The following is a 13,816-nucleotide window of genomic DNA, read 5'->3' as shown; positions in this document are numbered from 1 at the left end:
GATCCTCAATGTGGAGCGAAAGGACGACGCAGCCCTCTACAAAAACGCTGAGCTGGCGGCCCTCATTGTGGCCCTGGGCCTGGGCGCCAAGGGCGACGCCAAGGGGGCGGCCGGCGGCGCGGGGCGCGGCGGCGGCGGCAGCGGGCAGGGTTCTGCGGACGAGGACGCGGGGGTCGCGGCGGGGGCGGGGGGCGCGGCGGCGGGCGGCGACGTCTTGAAGGGGCTGCGGTGGGTGTTGGGGCGCGCGTGTGCGTCGACGCGGCGCGTGTGCGCCTGCGCCGAGGGGGCCGTCGGCCCGGCTGCGGCGGCAGCGTTTTGGCCGGTGGTGCGGGACGGGTCGCACCCAGAGTGGGGGCTCCTGAGCACAGACTGGCCGACTGGCCTGGAGGTTCCCTGCGCAAAGGGCGCTCCAGCAACCCTTGCAGCCGCCTGACACCTTTCCCACCCGCCCAACGCACCTAACCCCAACCCCCAAAGGTACGGCAAGATCGTCCTGCTGACCGACGCTGACGTGGACGGCGCCCACATCCGCACGCTGCTGCTCACCTTCCTCTTCCGGTGAGAGCGCACACATAGCACAGCACAGCACAGCACACGTGCATGCTCAAGTGTGCGCACACGGGGCCGCTGCGCTCGCAGGAGGGCCATCAGTCCCCACCGCCGGCCGCAGGCTGCGGGCTGCCGCCTGGTCCGAGCCCAGGCTCCCCGCCGCCACCACACCGCGGGCGCCTCCCTCCCAACCACCCCGCTCTCGTGTTTGATCTTCCACCCCCCATCCACACCCGCCACGCTTTGCTGATTGCCCACCCAACCTCACTGTGTGGCCGTCTTTTCGCCAGGTACCGGCGGGAGCTGTTTGAGCAGGGCCGAGTCTACGTGGCAGTGCCGCCCCTCTACAGGTGGGGCCACCACGGGGCCCCCCCGCCCACAGCCCCCCCCTGCCTGCCTTGCACCCCCCGCGCCGCCCTCGCCACCTGCGGCCCCCGCCCCCGGTTTTCCTTGGGTTTGCGCCTCGGCCGTCGCCCCCAAGCCGTCCAGTCCGCGGCCCCAAGATTTCACAGCTGACTCCTCGGCCAAATAAACTGCGTGCTCGCACTCAGGCTCGAGGCCGGCGGGCGCTCCAGCGGCCCCAAGTGGGCCTATGGTGACGCCGAGATGAAGGCGATGATGGCGGAGGCGTCCAAGGGCGGCGGGGCCGCCCCCACCGTGACGCGTTTCAAGGGGCTGGGGGAGATGATGCCGACGCAGCTCTGGGACACGACCCTCAACCCTGCCAGCAGGTGCGTGCGCGGCGGCTGCGCGGCGGGGGCCGCGTGTTCGTGTGGGGGATCCGGCTAGAACTGGCCTGAGGGGCGCCATTCTGATGCGGGCGGTATGACTGCGCAGACCTGGAATCTCAGAGCCTCCACAATCTGTGCTTCTTGCATTCAATCCTTGATTCTTGAACCCCCGCATGATTGTCGCACCTTCCCAACCCCTCCTTCATAATCCCGACCTCAACAATCCAACTACTTCCCCTCCCGCGCCGTCCGCCAGGCTGCTGCGGCGCCTGACGATGGACGACGCGGCCGAGGCCAGCCACACCTTCACGCTGCTGATGGGCGACAAGGTGGCGCCCCGGCGGCAGCTCATAGAGGAGTACGGCAGCAGGCTCACGCTGGCCGAGCTGGACGTATGATCTGATACGGCCGGCCGCCGGGTCGATGCGGCTGTCCCGGGACGGCGTCGCCTTCACCGCCCTCCCTTCACCTTCTGCCCTCGCTAATTGGGGGCGGTGCCCACCATCAAACGGTTTTGTCCCGAAGCGCACTCATTGTGTCTTGCAAAGGGGACTTGCACTCATTAAGAAGGTACAACCACTCGTTGGGCCGCGCAAAGCGGCCTGGTCCGTCGGCGGGCGCAACCCAATCGCAACCCCGTGCAGCGCGGCGCCGTGCAGGCGCCAGACGCGCTCGGGCGAGGCTCGTGCATCGGCACAAGCCACAACTTTTGCTCTTATGTAATCTCTCAGGATGCTTAACAGATCGTCACGAGTGATACCAACAACCCTGATCTCACCCCAGACAAGCTCAGATGTGCGCAGCTGCATCAAAAGCTAACACCTACACCCTGAACGGGGAAGGCTTGAAAACGAACGGCTCCACCTCCGGCGGAAACGCCGCTGCTGCGGCCCTCGCGTCTGGCGGCAGCATGCCGGCCTGCACCAAGCACGCCCCCGCCGCGCCGCCGCCCGCGCCGGCCCCCTTGCCGCGGCCCTCCCTCCACTCGCCGTCTGCCGCGGCGCCGTCGCGCGCGGCGGACGACGCCGCCGCCGCAGCAGCCGCAGCGGCGGCCAGCTTGCAGGGCGCGGGGGCGCCGTCTGCCTCTGCCACGAACGCGAGGCCGTCCACGTGGTTGCCGCCCCCAGAGGTGCTGCTGGCGCGGCTGTCCATCAGGACCGCGTAGCTGCCGTCCGACGCGACGCGCGTGCCCTCCACGTGCGCGACAGCGGCGTCCCACATCCACAGGCCGCCCACGCACCCGCGCAGGTCGCAGCCCGTCAGCCTTACGTATGCCTGCCCGCTCGCGTCAACCGCAGGGCCGCCGCAGCGCTCGACCACACAACCGGCCAGCTCGGCCTGCGCCTCACCGGCCGCGACGGCGCCCTCCTCGCCGCAGCCGCTGATCGTGCAGCGGTCCAGGGCCGCGGCGGCGCGCTCTTGCAGCAGAAGACCCTGTGCGCCGCACGAGCTGAGGGTGATGTGGCGCAGCGACGGCCGGGCGCGCTCATACGCGCGTAGGCCCACCTTGCGCGCCTGCACATTGCATTGGTTGTGTGCGAGCGTTTGTCACTTCAAAAATTCTGGGTCCGAAATGTTGCGAGAGTGACAGAGGCCTTAAGCTCGGCGTGTATCCGCCCATTCACTAGCCACAACACAGGTTTGCACAACGCACGTCTTCTGCCAAGCCTCGTCGAGCGGCAAGCAGCGTGCACTGAATCCTCCTTCCCGTAGCGTACCATCAGCGTGCAGCCGACTAGCAGCGGCCGCGCGTCCCCGGCGACGTCTACCGCGTCGTCGCCGCTGCAGCCCACCCTCAGCCCTTGCAGCAGCGGCGCGACGGCGGCAGGGCCCCCGATCAGCACGGACGGCGCAAAGCCGACCATGTCCACCTCAAACCCAGCCAAAACACATGATCTGCTTGAAGCGTGCGTGTGTTTTGGAGGTGATGACGTTGATCAGCCAAGGCGGTGGGAGCCCTGGTGTGGAGGCTAGAAGGAGCTGCAAAAAGAGTCCTCCCTGCCGGTGGTCAACCCCAGAAAGGAAAGGGTGCTGCCCTGGAGCTGCACAGTGAGCGTGCTTCTGAGGACTTGAAAGGAGGGGAAAATACGTCGGGGGATCGCGGCTGGCCATGAGAGGACAGAGGAAAGGCGCACCTGGAAATACGGAACAAGGGGCTGTTGCCTCGGTAGTCGACGACCGCCGCAAGCTGCCCCCCGCCTGTAACACCCCCGCTGGTGTCCCACGTGCGCCCCTGGCTGCCGCGTATAAGCACACGGCGGGCCAGCGCGAGGCCGCCGCCGCAGCGCACGTTGTGGGTCCCCGGCATCAACGTGATGACGTCACCATCCGCCGCCGCCTCGAGCGCGTCCTCCAGACTCCTGAAGCTGAGGAGCTGCGCGGAAGGTGCGCCCGGACCACAGCCGCCCACCCACGCCCCTCCGCCCGCCGTCGGGGCCGTAAGCAGGCCAGGGGTGGGGGGCGCCATGTCGTTATTTCCGGGCGGCGCCGGAAGCCCCAGCCACGCCTCTGAAGGGTCTGCTGGCCGCACCAGCAGCTCCCGCCCTGAAAACCCCACGGCCAGGTCGCCGCGCTCGGCTGCGCGCAGCGCGATGGTGTCGCAGAGTCCGAGGAACAAGGCGTCCCTGCGACACACGGCGCGTGCAGGTTGGGATTGCAATTCGCGGCGTGCGGGGTGGTGTGGGTTGGCTGCGCTTCCCCGATCATGTTGTGTGTGCACGCGCACTCGGCGGTCCCTAGTGGAGGGTGCGGCACGGCTGTCGCAGCCTTGGACGCACCGCTTGTGCGGGTTTGCGACTGCGGCCATGCCCAGCCGGCAAGCCTGCATAGCGTCTTCATAGTGGCCGGCATTCAGAAGGCTCTCCGCCTCCAATCGGAGCGCCAACGGGTCGTGACCACCCCCGCAGCTTCGCAGGCACGCCATGTCGCTCTGTTTCTATTGCATAATTGAATCTAAAATTACACGATCTTGGAGGTTGTCGGGTCATCCGAGTCGCAATTGAGCAATCGAACCTCCGAGGCTGGGTCAAAGCTGCCTCGGATTGCACAGGCTGGGCCCCCACTGCCGCTCACCACCACCCACAACGTACAACCCGCATCAAAGGCTGGCTGCGGCGGGCTAGAGGGGGTGCTTGCCCACTCAGCATCCTGTTGGTCATTTTTCCTGTTACAGTGGCTGCGCCCAAACCCACACAATAGGGCCTGCGCTAAGGCTGTCTGCGTCATCAGCACCGAGGTATCCGACTCATGACTGTTGCATTTATCAGGTCGTTGTGTACAACAGAAGAACCAGGGGGGGAGTTGGGTACGCCCTGCCTAGAATGGTGCCAACATTTGCGCGTGCAAGCACGCAACCGCAAATATCGCGCTTGCATTTGTGCAGCCGCGGCTGTGCCCAGGCCCTCGCGCACGGCTAACGCTGCGTAGCAGTCCCCTGCAGTGAGAACAAGCAGTCCGTCTGCACACGTGACAGGATGATTCAAGCCAACCGGCAATTAATTGGAGGGTGGTGCTGGCGGCGGAAAGGACCAGTGCTGGCTTGGGGTCTGAGTTGTGGGGCGCAGAGTGCATGCGTGAACTGAGTGGCCACTATTGCGGCGCCGCCACCACGCTGCACGGTCGCGCTCGTGCGGTGCCGGAGCGCCCCGCGCACCGAAGACGCCCAGCGCATGCATTAACTGTGTCGCAAGCAATGCAACATCGCAACCAGGAGCCCCCTTGGCTGGGGTCAGCACGAGACAGCAGGATGCATATCGATTGGCCAAGCATCCAGCACGCGCCAGCCACGTGCTTGAATTTCCCCCAAACCTCAACCCCGTAATCGCCAGCCACCTTTGTCTCACAGGATTCTCAAACATGTCTGGCTTACTCCTGCAATTTCATTTTATACGCAGTGAGAAAACCAACATCACCAACTCAAGAAAGCAGAAAAAGTGGACACTTCTGATGTACAGCAGCAGCAGCAGCAGCAGCAGCAGCAGCAGCAGCAGCAGCAGCAAAGGGGAGGAGGGAGGGTATGAGGCGGGCCGCAAGGCTGAGGCGCCCTGCCCATGACAACAAATGATGTCCACAAGAGGGCGCTCAACTGTCAACAACGATGTCCCGCACAGACTATCGCAACCTCTCAAGCACTCATGCCGCTGCTGCCGCAGTCGAGGGCGCCGGCGCAAGGTCCGCTGCGAAGTAGTCCTCCGCGGACACGATGTGCAGGCCGCCTGGTGTAGGATGGAGTTGGGATCAAGAGATTTGTCAGTGGCAACAGAGGAAAGGATTGATGTGTCAACCGCAAAACTGTGATATGATTTATGTATCGCTGGCGTCGATGCATGGGTGAAGGGCGCATGGGACTTGAGCTGGGTGGCCAGCGCCTGTTGCGCCGCCTTGTTGCACGATTTGAGTGCAGTGCCCCAAGGCGCCTCAAACCCACCAAAGAAGTCCAGCAGATGCAATTCCTTGATATGCAATTCATATACTTGGAAGCCATGGTCTGCTGGCCAGTCGGCTGGGTCAACAATCACGATTTGGACATGGAAGGAGTGGGCGCATGAATGAAGAGAGGGGGGACGAGGCGTTTGGGGCAGTCCGCGCACGCCGCAAATGACAATATGGCTTTTCACAACACAGCACGCCCAGACACTCCTCTGCACCCTGCCGCCACGTTGCTGCCCCCAGCGCACCCATGACGGGGTGTCGCGCCACCAGCATGCCCATGGCCTGGTCCACGCCCTCAGGAGGCACAGGCCGCGTGCTGCCAATCACAGTCACCTGCGCAGTTTTCGTTGCACGTTCGATAGATAGGGGTGAGGGCGAAGGAGATGGCGCTCACATATTATCAGCGCTCACCCAGTATGTCAGGATGCAAAAACGCTGACGATGCGTCAAGTCTGGTGTGACACGACCACATCATGGCTTGCCATTAGTCACCACCACCTTCCCGAGGAACAGTAGTTCATACACAATCCGAGGGTTGGACACCCTCTAGGGACTCCGTCTTTCGGTGCGTGGGGCCCCTATCTCGCACCTTGGCACATCGAGGGTCCTCTGGGTCCTCGCCCCCACAGCCACCTGGCAGCTTCTGCACCTCTGCCAGCACCAATGCGCTGCGGCCCTCAGGGGTGGCTGCCAGGTTCTGCGTGGTTTTGTCCATCCTGCAAAAGGATTAAGCAGGGCAGTATATGCAAGCGAGGTGGCACCCAGTGGCGCTGCCAGAACACGCACACCTGCAGCTGCTCGTTGAGTGCAATAGCTGAAGGTGAAGCAGGACACCATTGGGCCTGCCATCACTCAGGTATCTCTATCACTGCTCACGGCGTGAGGTAGAACAGCAGGCGGCCCGTGGGGTTGTCTGCGGCGCCGTCGCTAACGCTGACGACACCGCCATAGGGGGTGCCTGTGGCCGCGTCCACTGTGGAGAGCGTGCCCCACTCCGACACGTGCGCCAGCCAGCGGCACATCTTAGCATACTCGGTGTGAGCAGGCCTGTCGCACCAACATCGGCGCGGAGTGGTGTGGCAGGAATGGACGTCGTGCAGAATCGTGGTGCATGCTCACAGTAGCCGCACAGCCAGCACGAGCAGCGTGCGCACCACGCACGTCGCTCATCCTGCCCTTGAAGAGCCCCGCGTTTCCTAGCAGCCCTCATTGCACGGAAATGATCCGTTGTCATCCATTGATGCAAGCGTTGAGAACCCCGTGCTCACCGCGGGAAAGCGTCAGCATGGAGTTCAGCCAAGGACGACCTCTCCGGGAAGCCGCGCATCGGGCACACCACTGAGCATTGCAACAGGATAGCCAGAAGCACGACCGGCCACGCGGTCCGGTAGATCATAATTGATGTTGACAGGGCTCAGTGCCTTTGCAGCTTGAAAGTGCGGTGGACGGCGCTCCTATGCGTCGTTAATGAACATCTGATCAACCGCACATCTTGGGTGGGGTGGAACATGAGGGCACAAGGGTGCCCGTCACCCATGCAGCGTCACTGGCTCCATGTGAGCTCTTGGGGGGTTAGTCAAGGCAATGGCCGCTCATCTGCGGCAACATGGGCACAATCATGATGTGGAAAAAAAGACGGCGATCCTCACGTTGACACCAAGGACCTCAGGGACACGCGGGCCAATGAACATCTTGCCACATTTTGCACCAACTTGATCCACATTATTGCATTTGGTGCAACACCGGCTTGAGCCATTGGTGGACTAGCAGGAACGACTGCAACAGTTGCATGGCGCTGAGACTTTGTTCCAGTCACTGTCTGTTGTGGGTCCTCACTGCCTGGGAGGCAGATCGTGCAGTATTTGAGCTTTTACCCGGGGCAGGTTGGCTTGTTGTACGATCAGTCAGGCGGCATATCCAGCTGTGTGTCCTGCACCGTCGTTCAACCCGCTCAAGACTCGCGCCAGCCCTTGCACAGTGTACACCACCTGCTCAGTCACTGGGTCACTGCCAGGCTCATTGGCCAGCCCCGCTCTGGCGCGAGAGGCGGGCCGCTGACTGCTCTGCCTCGATGCGCCGCGCCGCCAGCTCTATATCGTCAGCAAAACCCTCAGCCACGCCCTCCATCAACATGTCCAGGCCCGCATGTGCAGCTGTTCCACGCGCGACCTCGCTGCTGGCCGCCGGTGACGTCGTCGTCGACGGTGCCGTGGCGGTCTTTAAGTTGTCAATTGAGGTAGGGGGCTCGGGGGCCCGAGTGTGCGCGCAGCCATCTGGGTACTCGCCTGCTGCGACGGCATTGCGCCAGCGGCGGTAGCGGACGCCGATCTACAGTGTTTGAAGTGCGGTGCGGGGGTTGGCTGGGAACTCTGTCGAGCCCGAGAGGCGCTCTTACAAGCTTCCAGTTGTTCCCACATCAATGCGAATGTAACATTACCCGGGACAGAACCGATGGAGAGGCAGAACTCCCACCCCAAGAAACCCTGATCAGCACAACCAGCTCCTCTTTCAACGGACCTCAATCCAATCTGGTCCAGTCCAGCAGCTGCCAGCATCGAGCGGGCCCGCGTATTCAAACCCTGCCAGGTCGCCTATGTCCGCCACAGGCTCACCCCGCCTCCCTCAACAACACACACACACACACACACACACACACACACACACACACACACACACACACACACACACACACACACACACACACACACAGACGCACGCACGCACGCATGCACGCTCGCACACACACACTCCCTGTCAATCACACACACACAGGCAGCACGGCACCCACCTTGTCGTAGGACACCGGAGTCTGCCAGGTGTTCCCGCCCCGCTGCAGCCTGTCCTGCTGCCCCGCCACAAGCACTAGGTCCTCTCCCAGGACCTGCAGGTGGATCATGCAGCGTGCAAAACAGCGCCAGTGCAGGTGCTAATGGGTTGAACGCTGGGCCAAGTTGTTGTTTCATCGAATGAATGACCGCCATTTTGTGGCGTAATCCTGAATTGGGGTGCAATCTGCATTTTCATTGCGCTTTGCTCACACGAAGCAGAAAGCTGCCAACCTGGGAGATTCAACCTCGCCCCCATGATCAAGCACACACATAGCTGATGGCTAATTAATGATCGGCAATGCTGTTGGCTTTGGAGGTGCTGCTTCTTCCTCTGTGAACCCAGACCGGGGGCCAAGTAGTACCCAAAGCTGTCTGCCACGACCACATACCTGTGCGGCGACAGACTTCCAGAGCCTGTCAATTCCTGGCACATGCCGCACCCAGCCCATGAAGTCCATGCTCATGCGGTAGAGCAAGCGCGTCTGCCCCTTCTTGGAAGGCATGCATACGTGCAGCTGGTGCAGGTGGCGCTCGCACTGGTCTGCACTGACGCCGCGCATGATCCTGCCAGGCTGCGCCAGGCCGATGCGGCTCACGGTCTGCAGCAGTTGTTGCCAGGGGTGCGGCGGGGAATGCGTCGTCAGCCGCAACCCTCCGCACCCAAGCAGTCATGTTGATCAAGAAACACAGTGGGGAAGCGGCGAAGCGCGCCGGGGTTGCTAGTCGGCGTGATGCAACCTCTGTGCACAGCCCACCCACCATGCAGGGAGGGTGGAAGGCCATGTCGATGGGGTAGGGGTCCCAAGCCCCCGACAGCAGCTGCGCGGCGTTGAACTTGACCTGTGCCGGCACTGGCCAGCCCTTGGCAAAGGTGGAGGTGTGAGTGAAGGGCGCATGGGCTAGGTCCAGCAGGTTTTCCACGAGCAGGCCTGTTGGTTGAGAATGAGGGCAGCAGTAGGCCAGGCGTGAATGGTTCAGGGTGAAATTAGGGTTTGAGGGCTGTGCTGGTTAAGCTGTGCACCCGGGTGCAGAGCTGGCGGACAGCGAACTTGCACGGGTATGCTGCCGCAGCAATGCGCCCCACCGTGGGGCGCATGCATGCATTCAACCACCGTGTGCAGCGCCTAGCACGGTCAAGGGCGCATGGATGTCGGCCTCCTGCCTGCCTGAAGATGCAGGAGCCGGCTGTCCTGTCCGCCCATCGGGTGCCCCCCACTCACCGTGCTCCACTGGGACGCTCATCTCAATCTCCGCGTGCACCTGGTACCCCGGTGGCGGCAGCGCGGTGCAAGGGACCTGGCAGGTACACATCACATGGGACAGCGAGGTTGACGGGTCAAGGTTCGCTGGAGAATAAATGGGTGTTGTGTCTTCCTGGAGTGAGGCCGGCAGTCATCTTATGCAATGGCCGCTGCCCCCAGATGCGCAACGTGCAACCCAAGATGTTTGCCCTGGCGGAAGCGCGTTGCGGCGCGACAACCGAAACTCCCCACAATGCTTTCCCCAGCCGGGGCCCAGGCCGGGCAAGAATCGTCTGCGAAAAAAAAGGCACCCTTTATGCTCTGCCAGGCAATCACAAAATTGGCAGCTTTTCTCCCTGCAATTAAATTCTGGTCCACGCACCTCCCCGGGCTCCCCCTCCCCCGGCCAGACCCACACAAAGCCGTCCCTCTCGACGCATGGCAGCGCCGCCACGCGCACGCCACGGCAGTGGATGGTGGAGGGCATGGCCGTGCAGCCACCAGAGCCGTTGAAGCGCCACCCGTGATAGGGGCACTCCAACTGCACAGGCGGAAGGGGGGAGTTAGGCATCGCATGCGTGGATGTGGGCAGGGGGGTGTTCAATCCAAACCCTTGGGCTGCCTGCAAGCACGGTCGTTCAGCCGCGATTGCATGAGCTCTGCAACAATCACTGCAGCAGTGTGGGGGCGTAAAGTCGCAGTGAGGCTGCCGATAGAACCTACAACTCCCCTTTTGAGGCTGCTGCCATGCCACCACGCGTGCAGGAGTTAGCAGGCACTGAGGCCCCACGCCGCCAGTGCCCAACTGCGCACCTGCCCGCCGACCGCGCGCCCCGCGCTGAGCGGGCACGCCCTGTGCGCGCACTCGTCGCGGATGCAGGCGGGCCGCCCCGCCTCGTCCCTGAACACCACCCAGGGCTCGTCGAACAGGTCAAAGGGGACCATGGTGTCTTTTGTGAGGCGGGAACTGAACTCGCAGGGGTACCAGTGGTTCTTCAGGTCCGGCTCCGCATCCAGGCTCGCGCACAGCCCCCTTGAGCGCCGCCGTGCCGCCGCAAGCGCCGTGACCGCCGCAGCCGCGGACGGTGGCGGCCCTGGCTTTGCCCTCGGGGCCGTGGCTACGGCGGCGGCGGGGGCTGCGGCCGCAGGGGCGCTGGCTGCTGCGCGCGCTCGCTCAAGCGTAGCCGCCTCACGCTTGAGGGCCTCCACGCGCTGCAGGTTGCCGTCCACGCGCGCCTGCGTCGCGGCCAGCTTCTCGCCGGCTTCTTGCACCTGTCGCTGCAGCGCGGACAGCTGGGTGCGCAGCTCTCTCACGGAGGTGCGGCCGGCCTCATTTTCAGAAAGCAGGGCGTCCACCTGGTGTACGCACATAAAGCGGGTTGCGTGCCAGCATGCGGAAAAGTGCCCCGACTTGCACGAATGTTTGTGTTGTGCCGCTACAGGTCAGCGTTATGTCAAGCACATGGCCTCAGGCCCCCTTGCAAGCTGCCTGACGCTCTATCAGCCAACCAGAACAAGCTGGTCCAGAGCAGAAATAGCGCCTCCCGACCTGCGGCTGCGACCCCACCTGCTCAGCTGCGCTCTCGATCATCTCGAGCGTCGCGGCAGCGTCGCTGCCGCTGACAAGGTCGTAGACCGCGTCCCACGCGCGCCGGCGGTTGCGCAGCACCTCGAGCCGCGCGCGCGCCTCCCAGGGCTCCACGCCGCCCGCGAGGCGCGCGTTCAAAACGGCCAGTTCCAGCAGCTCGTGGCGCTGCCGCGATGCGCTCGTGCGTACGCGCACGCGCGGCGCCGAGGAGACCAGGTCGGAGAGCCGGAAGCGCCCGCCGAAGTGGCGTCCGAAGCGGCTAAGTTTGGCCTCAGGATCGGCGGCCGGCGGCGATGGCGTTGGACAACTGTTGTCATCATTGCGGCTGTCGGGGTGCGCGCAGGTGGTACGCCGGGCAAGCATGCGTAATGAGGGTACTAGGAACGATCTAAAAGGACCCCTTGCGGACGCCACAGTCTCATGAGGCCGCCGTGTGCTGTGGAAAGATTTCATTGTCCCAAGTTGGGTGAGGAACGTCGCAAGTAGTAGACTTCAACTTGACTTGAGGTGAAAATACAATTTTGTGGTCGATGGTTCATCTGAGCGACGAAATCGTTCCGAGAGATCGCTGAAAAAGTACACGTCGTCGTGGTCAGCGGATCAGCCGGAAGGGGCCCTGAGCACAGCAAGGCGCCAAACGGCAAGGGAATCGCATCGGTTTGATGACGTTGGATGCCAGATAGCGGAAATTGTGCGCCACTTCAAGTGCAACCTAGGCCATGCTGCAGGTGCGCCAAGCCAAAGAGCACCAACCCGCTCCAAAAGATGCCGGCAGAGACTGGCGCAGTCATCCCTGTGGTAAAGAAATTACAAGCTTTTCCTCATGAGGTATACCAACGCGTCAGTTGTCGGGCCACTACCGACACGCAGATGCCTGTGGTCACGGGAACCTTGGTACAGCCTGTACCTAAGGCGCGTTTGCAATCATTGCATAGCATGACCTACCATGTGCTTGAGGCTCCAGCACACCTCTTCAGCACACCTGAATCATGCTGCTGTGGTGGAGGGGCAGACCGTTCGACGCAGGGACCCTTGTCGCCAGGTGTCTTGCGCATCATGGCGGGAAAACAGCGGTGCGGCACGATGACCTGCTTATCCTGCGAAATTGAGGCAGTCATCCTTGTATTTCAACGATGTCTTAGTTGCACCCGCACCTGAGCCATGACCTGGTTCCGCCGCTATTGTGGCGATGGGATGGTTCGGCGGTACAAGAGTGGACCTTCTAGGGGTGTTGCTAGGGGCGATCTTGGCAGGCTGCTTGGGTGGTGGTGCTCTGATCAGGTGCCGTATTACGGTGGCGGGTACACTGCACGGCTTGCAGGACAGCTGGCCACGATGCATCTGCATCGGGCCAGACAAGACTGGAGGGGGCACACCGGCGTAGATGCGTTGAAATTTGCTATTAGGTAGGATATAAATGGTGAATTTGCAAAGCACATCGTGTGCCCGACCTGTTGTGGTACCCGCACTAAGAACCGCCGGACGGGCCCCATCACTCTTGCCGACGCGCTTCTCCCATCACATCGTCAGACCGACCTAAACACAAACCATTCATAGCTGTATTTAGGTGAATTAGTGCATTCGACAATCGGGACGCATCAATAAATGGGCTTCTTCTCAACCGCGAAGGCGGCCCCGGTCGCAAATCCGCCTCCTGCAAACGAGCAAGAGCTTGCGGATGTGATCGCCACAACGCGCGCCCTGCTTGATGACGCCTCAGAGGTGGACCGCCTGCTGCGGGTCGGCGGGGAGGAGCCGCTAACGGCCGGGCAGGTCAGGCGGTGAGAACGGGGACACGTGGAAAGTTTTGCGATGCGCTCCAGGATTTGAAGCCCGCCACTGCAAGGAGCATGGTTGAGCCGCTTTGCCGCACACGCTCAGCTCTGAGCGTGTGCGACCGTGGGCGTTCGCCCGGCCGCCATCGCAATCACAGGCACCAGCCAGCTCGCGCGTTCGCGCCCTGCCCTCCCCTCCCCTCATTGTCCCACCCCCGCCCATCTGCACGCGGTCCGACCACACACACGCCCACTACCTCGCTGCCTCGCATCAGTTGGCTCTCCGGCCGCGACTGGGAGCCAGCGCGCGCCGCGCGCGACCTCGCCGCGCATGCTGCGTGGCGTGCGCAGTACGCGCCCCAGGGGCGTGTCCTGGATTGCGAGGTGGCCAACGAGCTGGCGCAGAACAAGGTGCTTATCCAGGGACTGGACCGCAACGGCCGCGCGGTGATCATGGTGCTCGGCGCGCAGCACGTCCCGAGGTGAGGTGGCGTCGGGCGGAAGCCGCCGCACGCCGAGGCACAGCCATGCGTTTCTCCTTCCGACCGGGCACGGCGCTGTGCGTCTGGCGGCTGGCACACATGCAAAGCTGTTGCCGCTTTCTGCAAGCGCGCTTTTGCGGGTTCACATGTGCGCTGCAAAAGCCAGCACTGGCAGCGGCCCCAACCCACCC

At 63.2% G+C, this 13,816-nt stretch overlaps 5 protein-coding genes across 5 annotated transcripts; 2 read left to right on the top strand and 3 right to left on the bottom strand.

The window, feature by feature from the left end:
* Window positions 1–1,155: 1,155 nt before the first annotated feature.
* MNEG_8010 (DNA gyrase subunit B) lies at window positions 1,156–1,678 on the top strand (the record flags this gene model as incomplete). The annotated part of the gene is made up of 2 exons (XM_014043521.1): window positions 1,156–1,280; window positions 1,537–1,678. The coding sequence occupies 2 exons, from the start codon at window positions 1,156–1,158 to the stop codon at window positions 1,676–1,678; spliced, it is 267 nt and encodes an 88-aa protein (XP_013898975.1).
* A 424-nt stretch (window positions 1,679–2,102) lies between these two features.
* MNEG_8009 (hypothetical protein) lies at window positions 2,103–3,145 on the bottom strand (the record flags this gene model as incomplete). The annotated part of the gene is made up of 2 exons (XM_014043520.1): window positions 2,103–2,795; window positions 2,999–3,145. The coding sequence occupies 2 exons, from the start codon at window positions 3,143–3,145 to the stop codon at window positions 2,103–2,105; spliced, it is 840 nt and encodes a 279-aa protein (XP_013898974.1).
* Window positions 3,146–5,411: 2,266 nt separating this feature from the next.
* Window positions 5,412–6,426, bottom strand: MNEG_8008 (hypothetical protein; the record flags this gene model as incomplete). Its single annotated transcript, XM_014043519.1, has 3 exons — window positions 5,412–5,494; window positions 5,957–6,044; window positions 6,301–6,426. The coding sequence occupies 3 exons, from the start codon at window positions 6,424–6,426 to the stop codon at window positions 5,412–5,414; spliced, it is 297 nt and encodes a 98-aa protein (XP_013898973.1).
* A 157-nt stretch (window positions 6,427–6,583) lies between these two features.
* Window positions 6,584–11,731, bottom strand: MNEG_8007 (hypothetical protein; the record flags this gene model as incomplete). Its single annotated transcript, XM_014043518.1, has 9 exons — window positions 6,584–6,758; window positions 7,771–8,039; window positions 8,500–8,592; window positions 8,929–9,138; window positions 9,299–9,468; window positions 9,760–9,835; window positions 10,163–10,321; window positions 10,594–11,136; window positions 11,348–11,731. 9 exons carry the CDS (start codon window positions 11,729–11,731, stop codon window positions 6,584–6,586), a joined length of 2,079 nt encoding a protein of 692 aa, XP_013898972.1.
* A 1,242-nt stretch (window positions 11,732–12,973) lies between these two features.
* On the top strand, window positions 12,974–13,629 carry MNEG_8006 (hypothetical protein; the record flags this gene model as incomplete). Its single annotated transcript, XM_014043517.1, has 2 exons — window positions 12,974–13,149; window positions 13,419–13,629. The coding sequence occupies 2 exons, from the start codon at window positions 12,974–12,976 to the stop codon at window positions 13,627–13,629; spliced, it is 387 nt and encodes a 128-aa protein (XP_013898971.1).
* Between the last annotated feature and the right edge of the window lie 187 nt (window positions 13,630–13,816).

This window comes from Monoraphidium neglectum (genome assembly GCF_000611645.1).
Source record: "Monoraphidium neglectum strain SAG 48.87 unplaced genomic scaffold scaffold01476, whole genome shotgun sequence".
Taxonomy (NCBI): domain Eukaryota; kingdom Viridiplantae; phylum Chlorophyta; class Chlorophyceae; order Sphaeropleales; family Selenastraceae; genus Monoraphidium; species Monoraphidium neglectum.
This window is presented reverse-complemented; position numbering and strand designations above follow the sequence as displayed.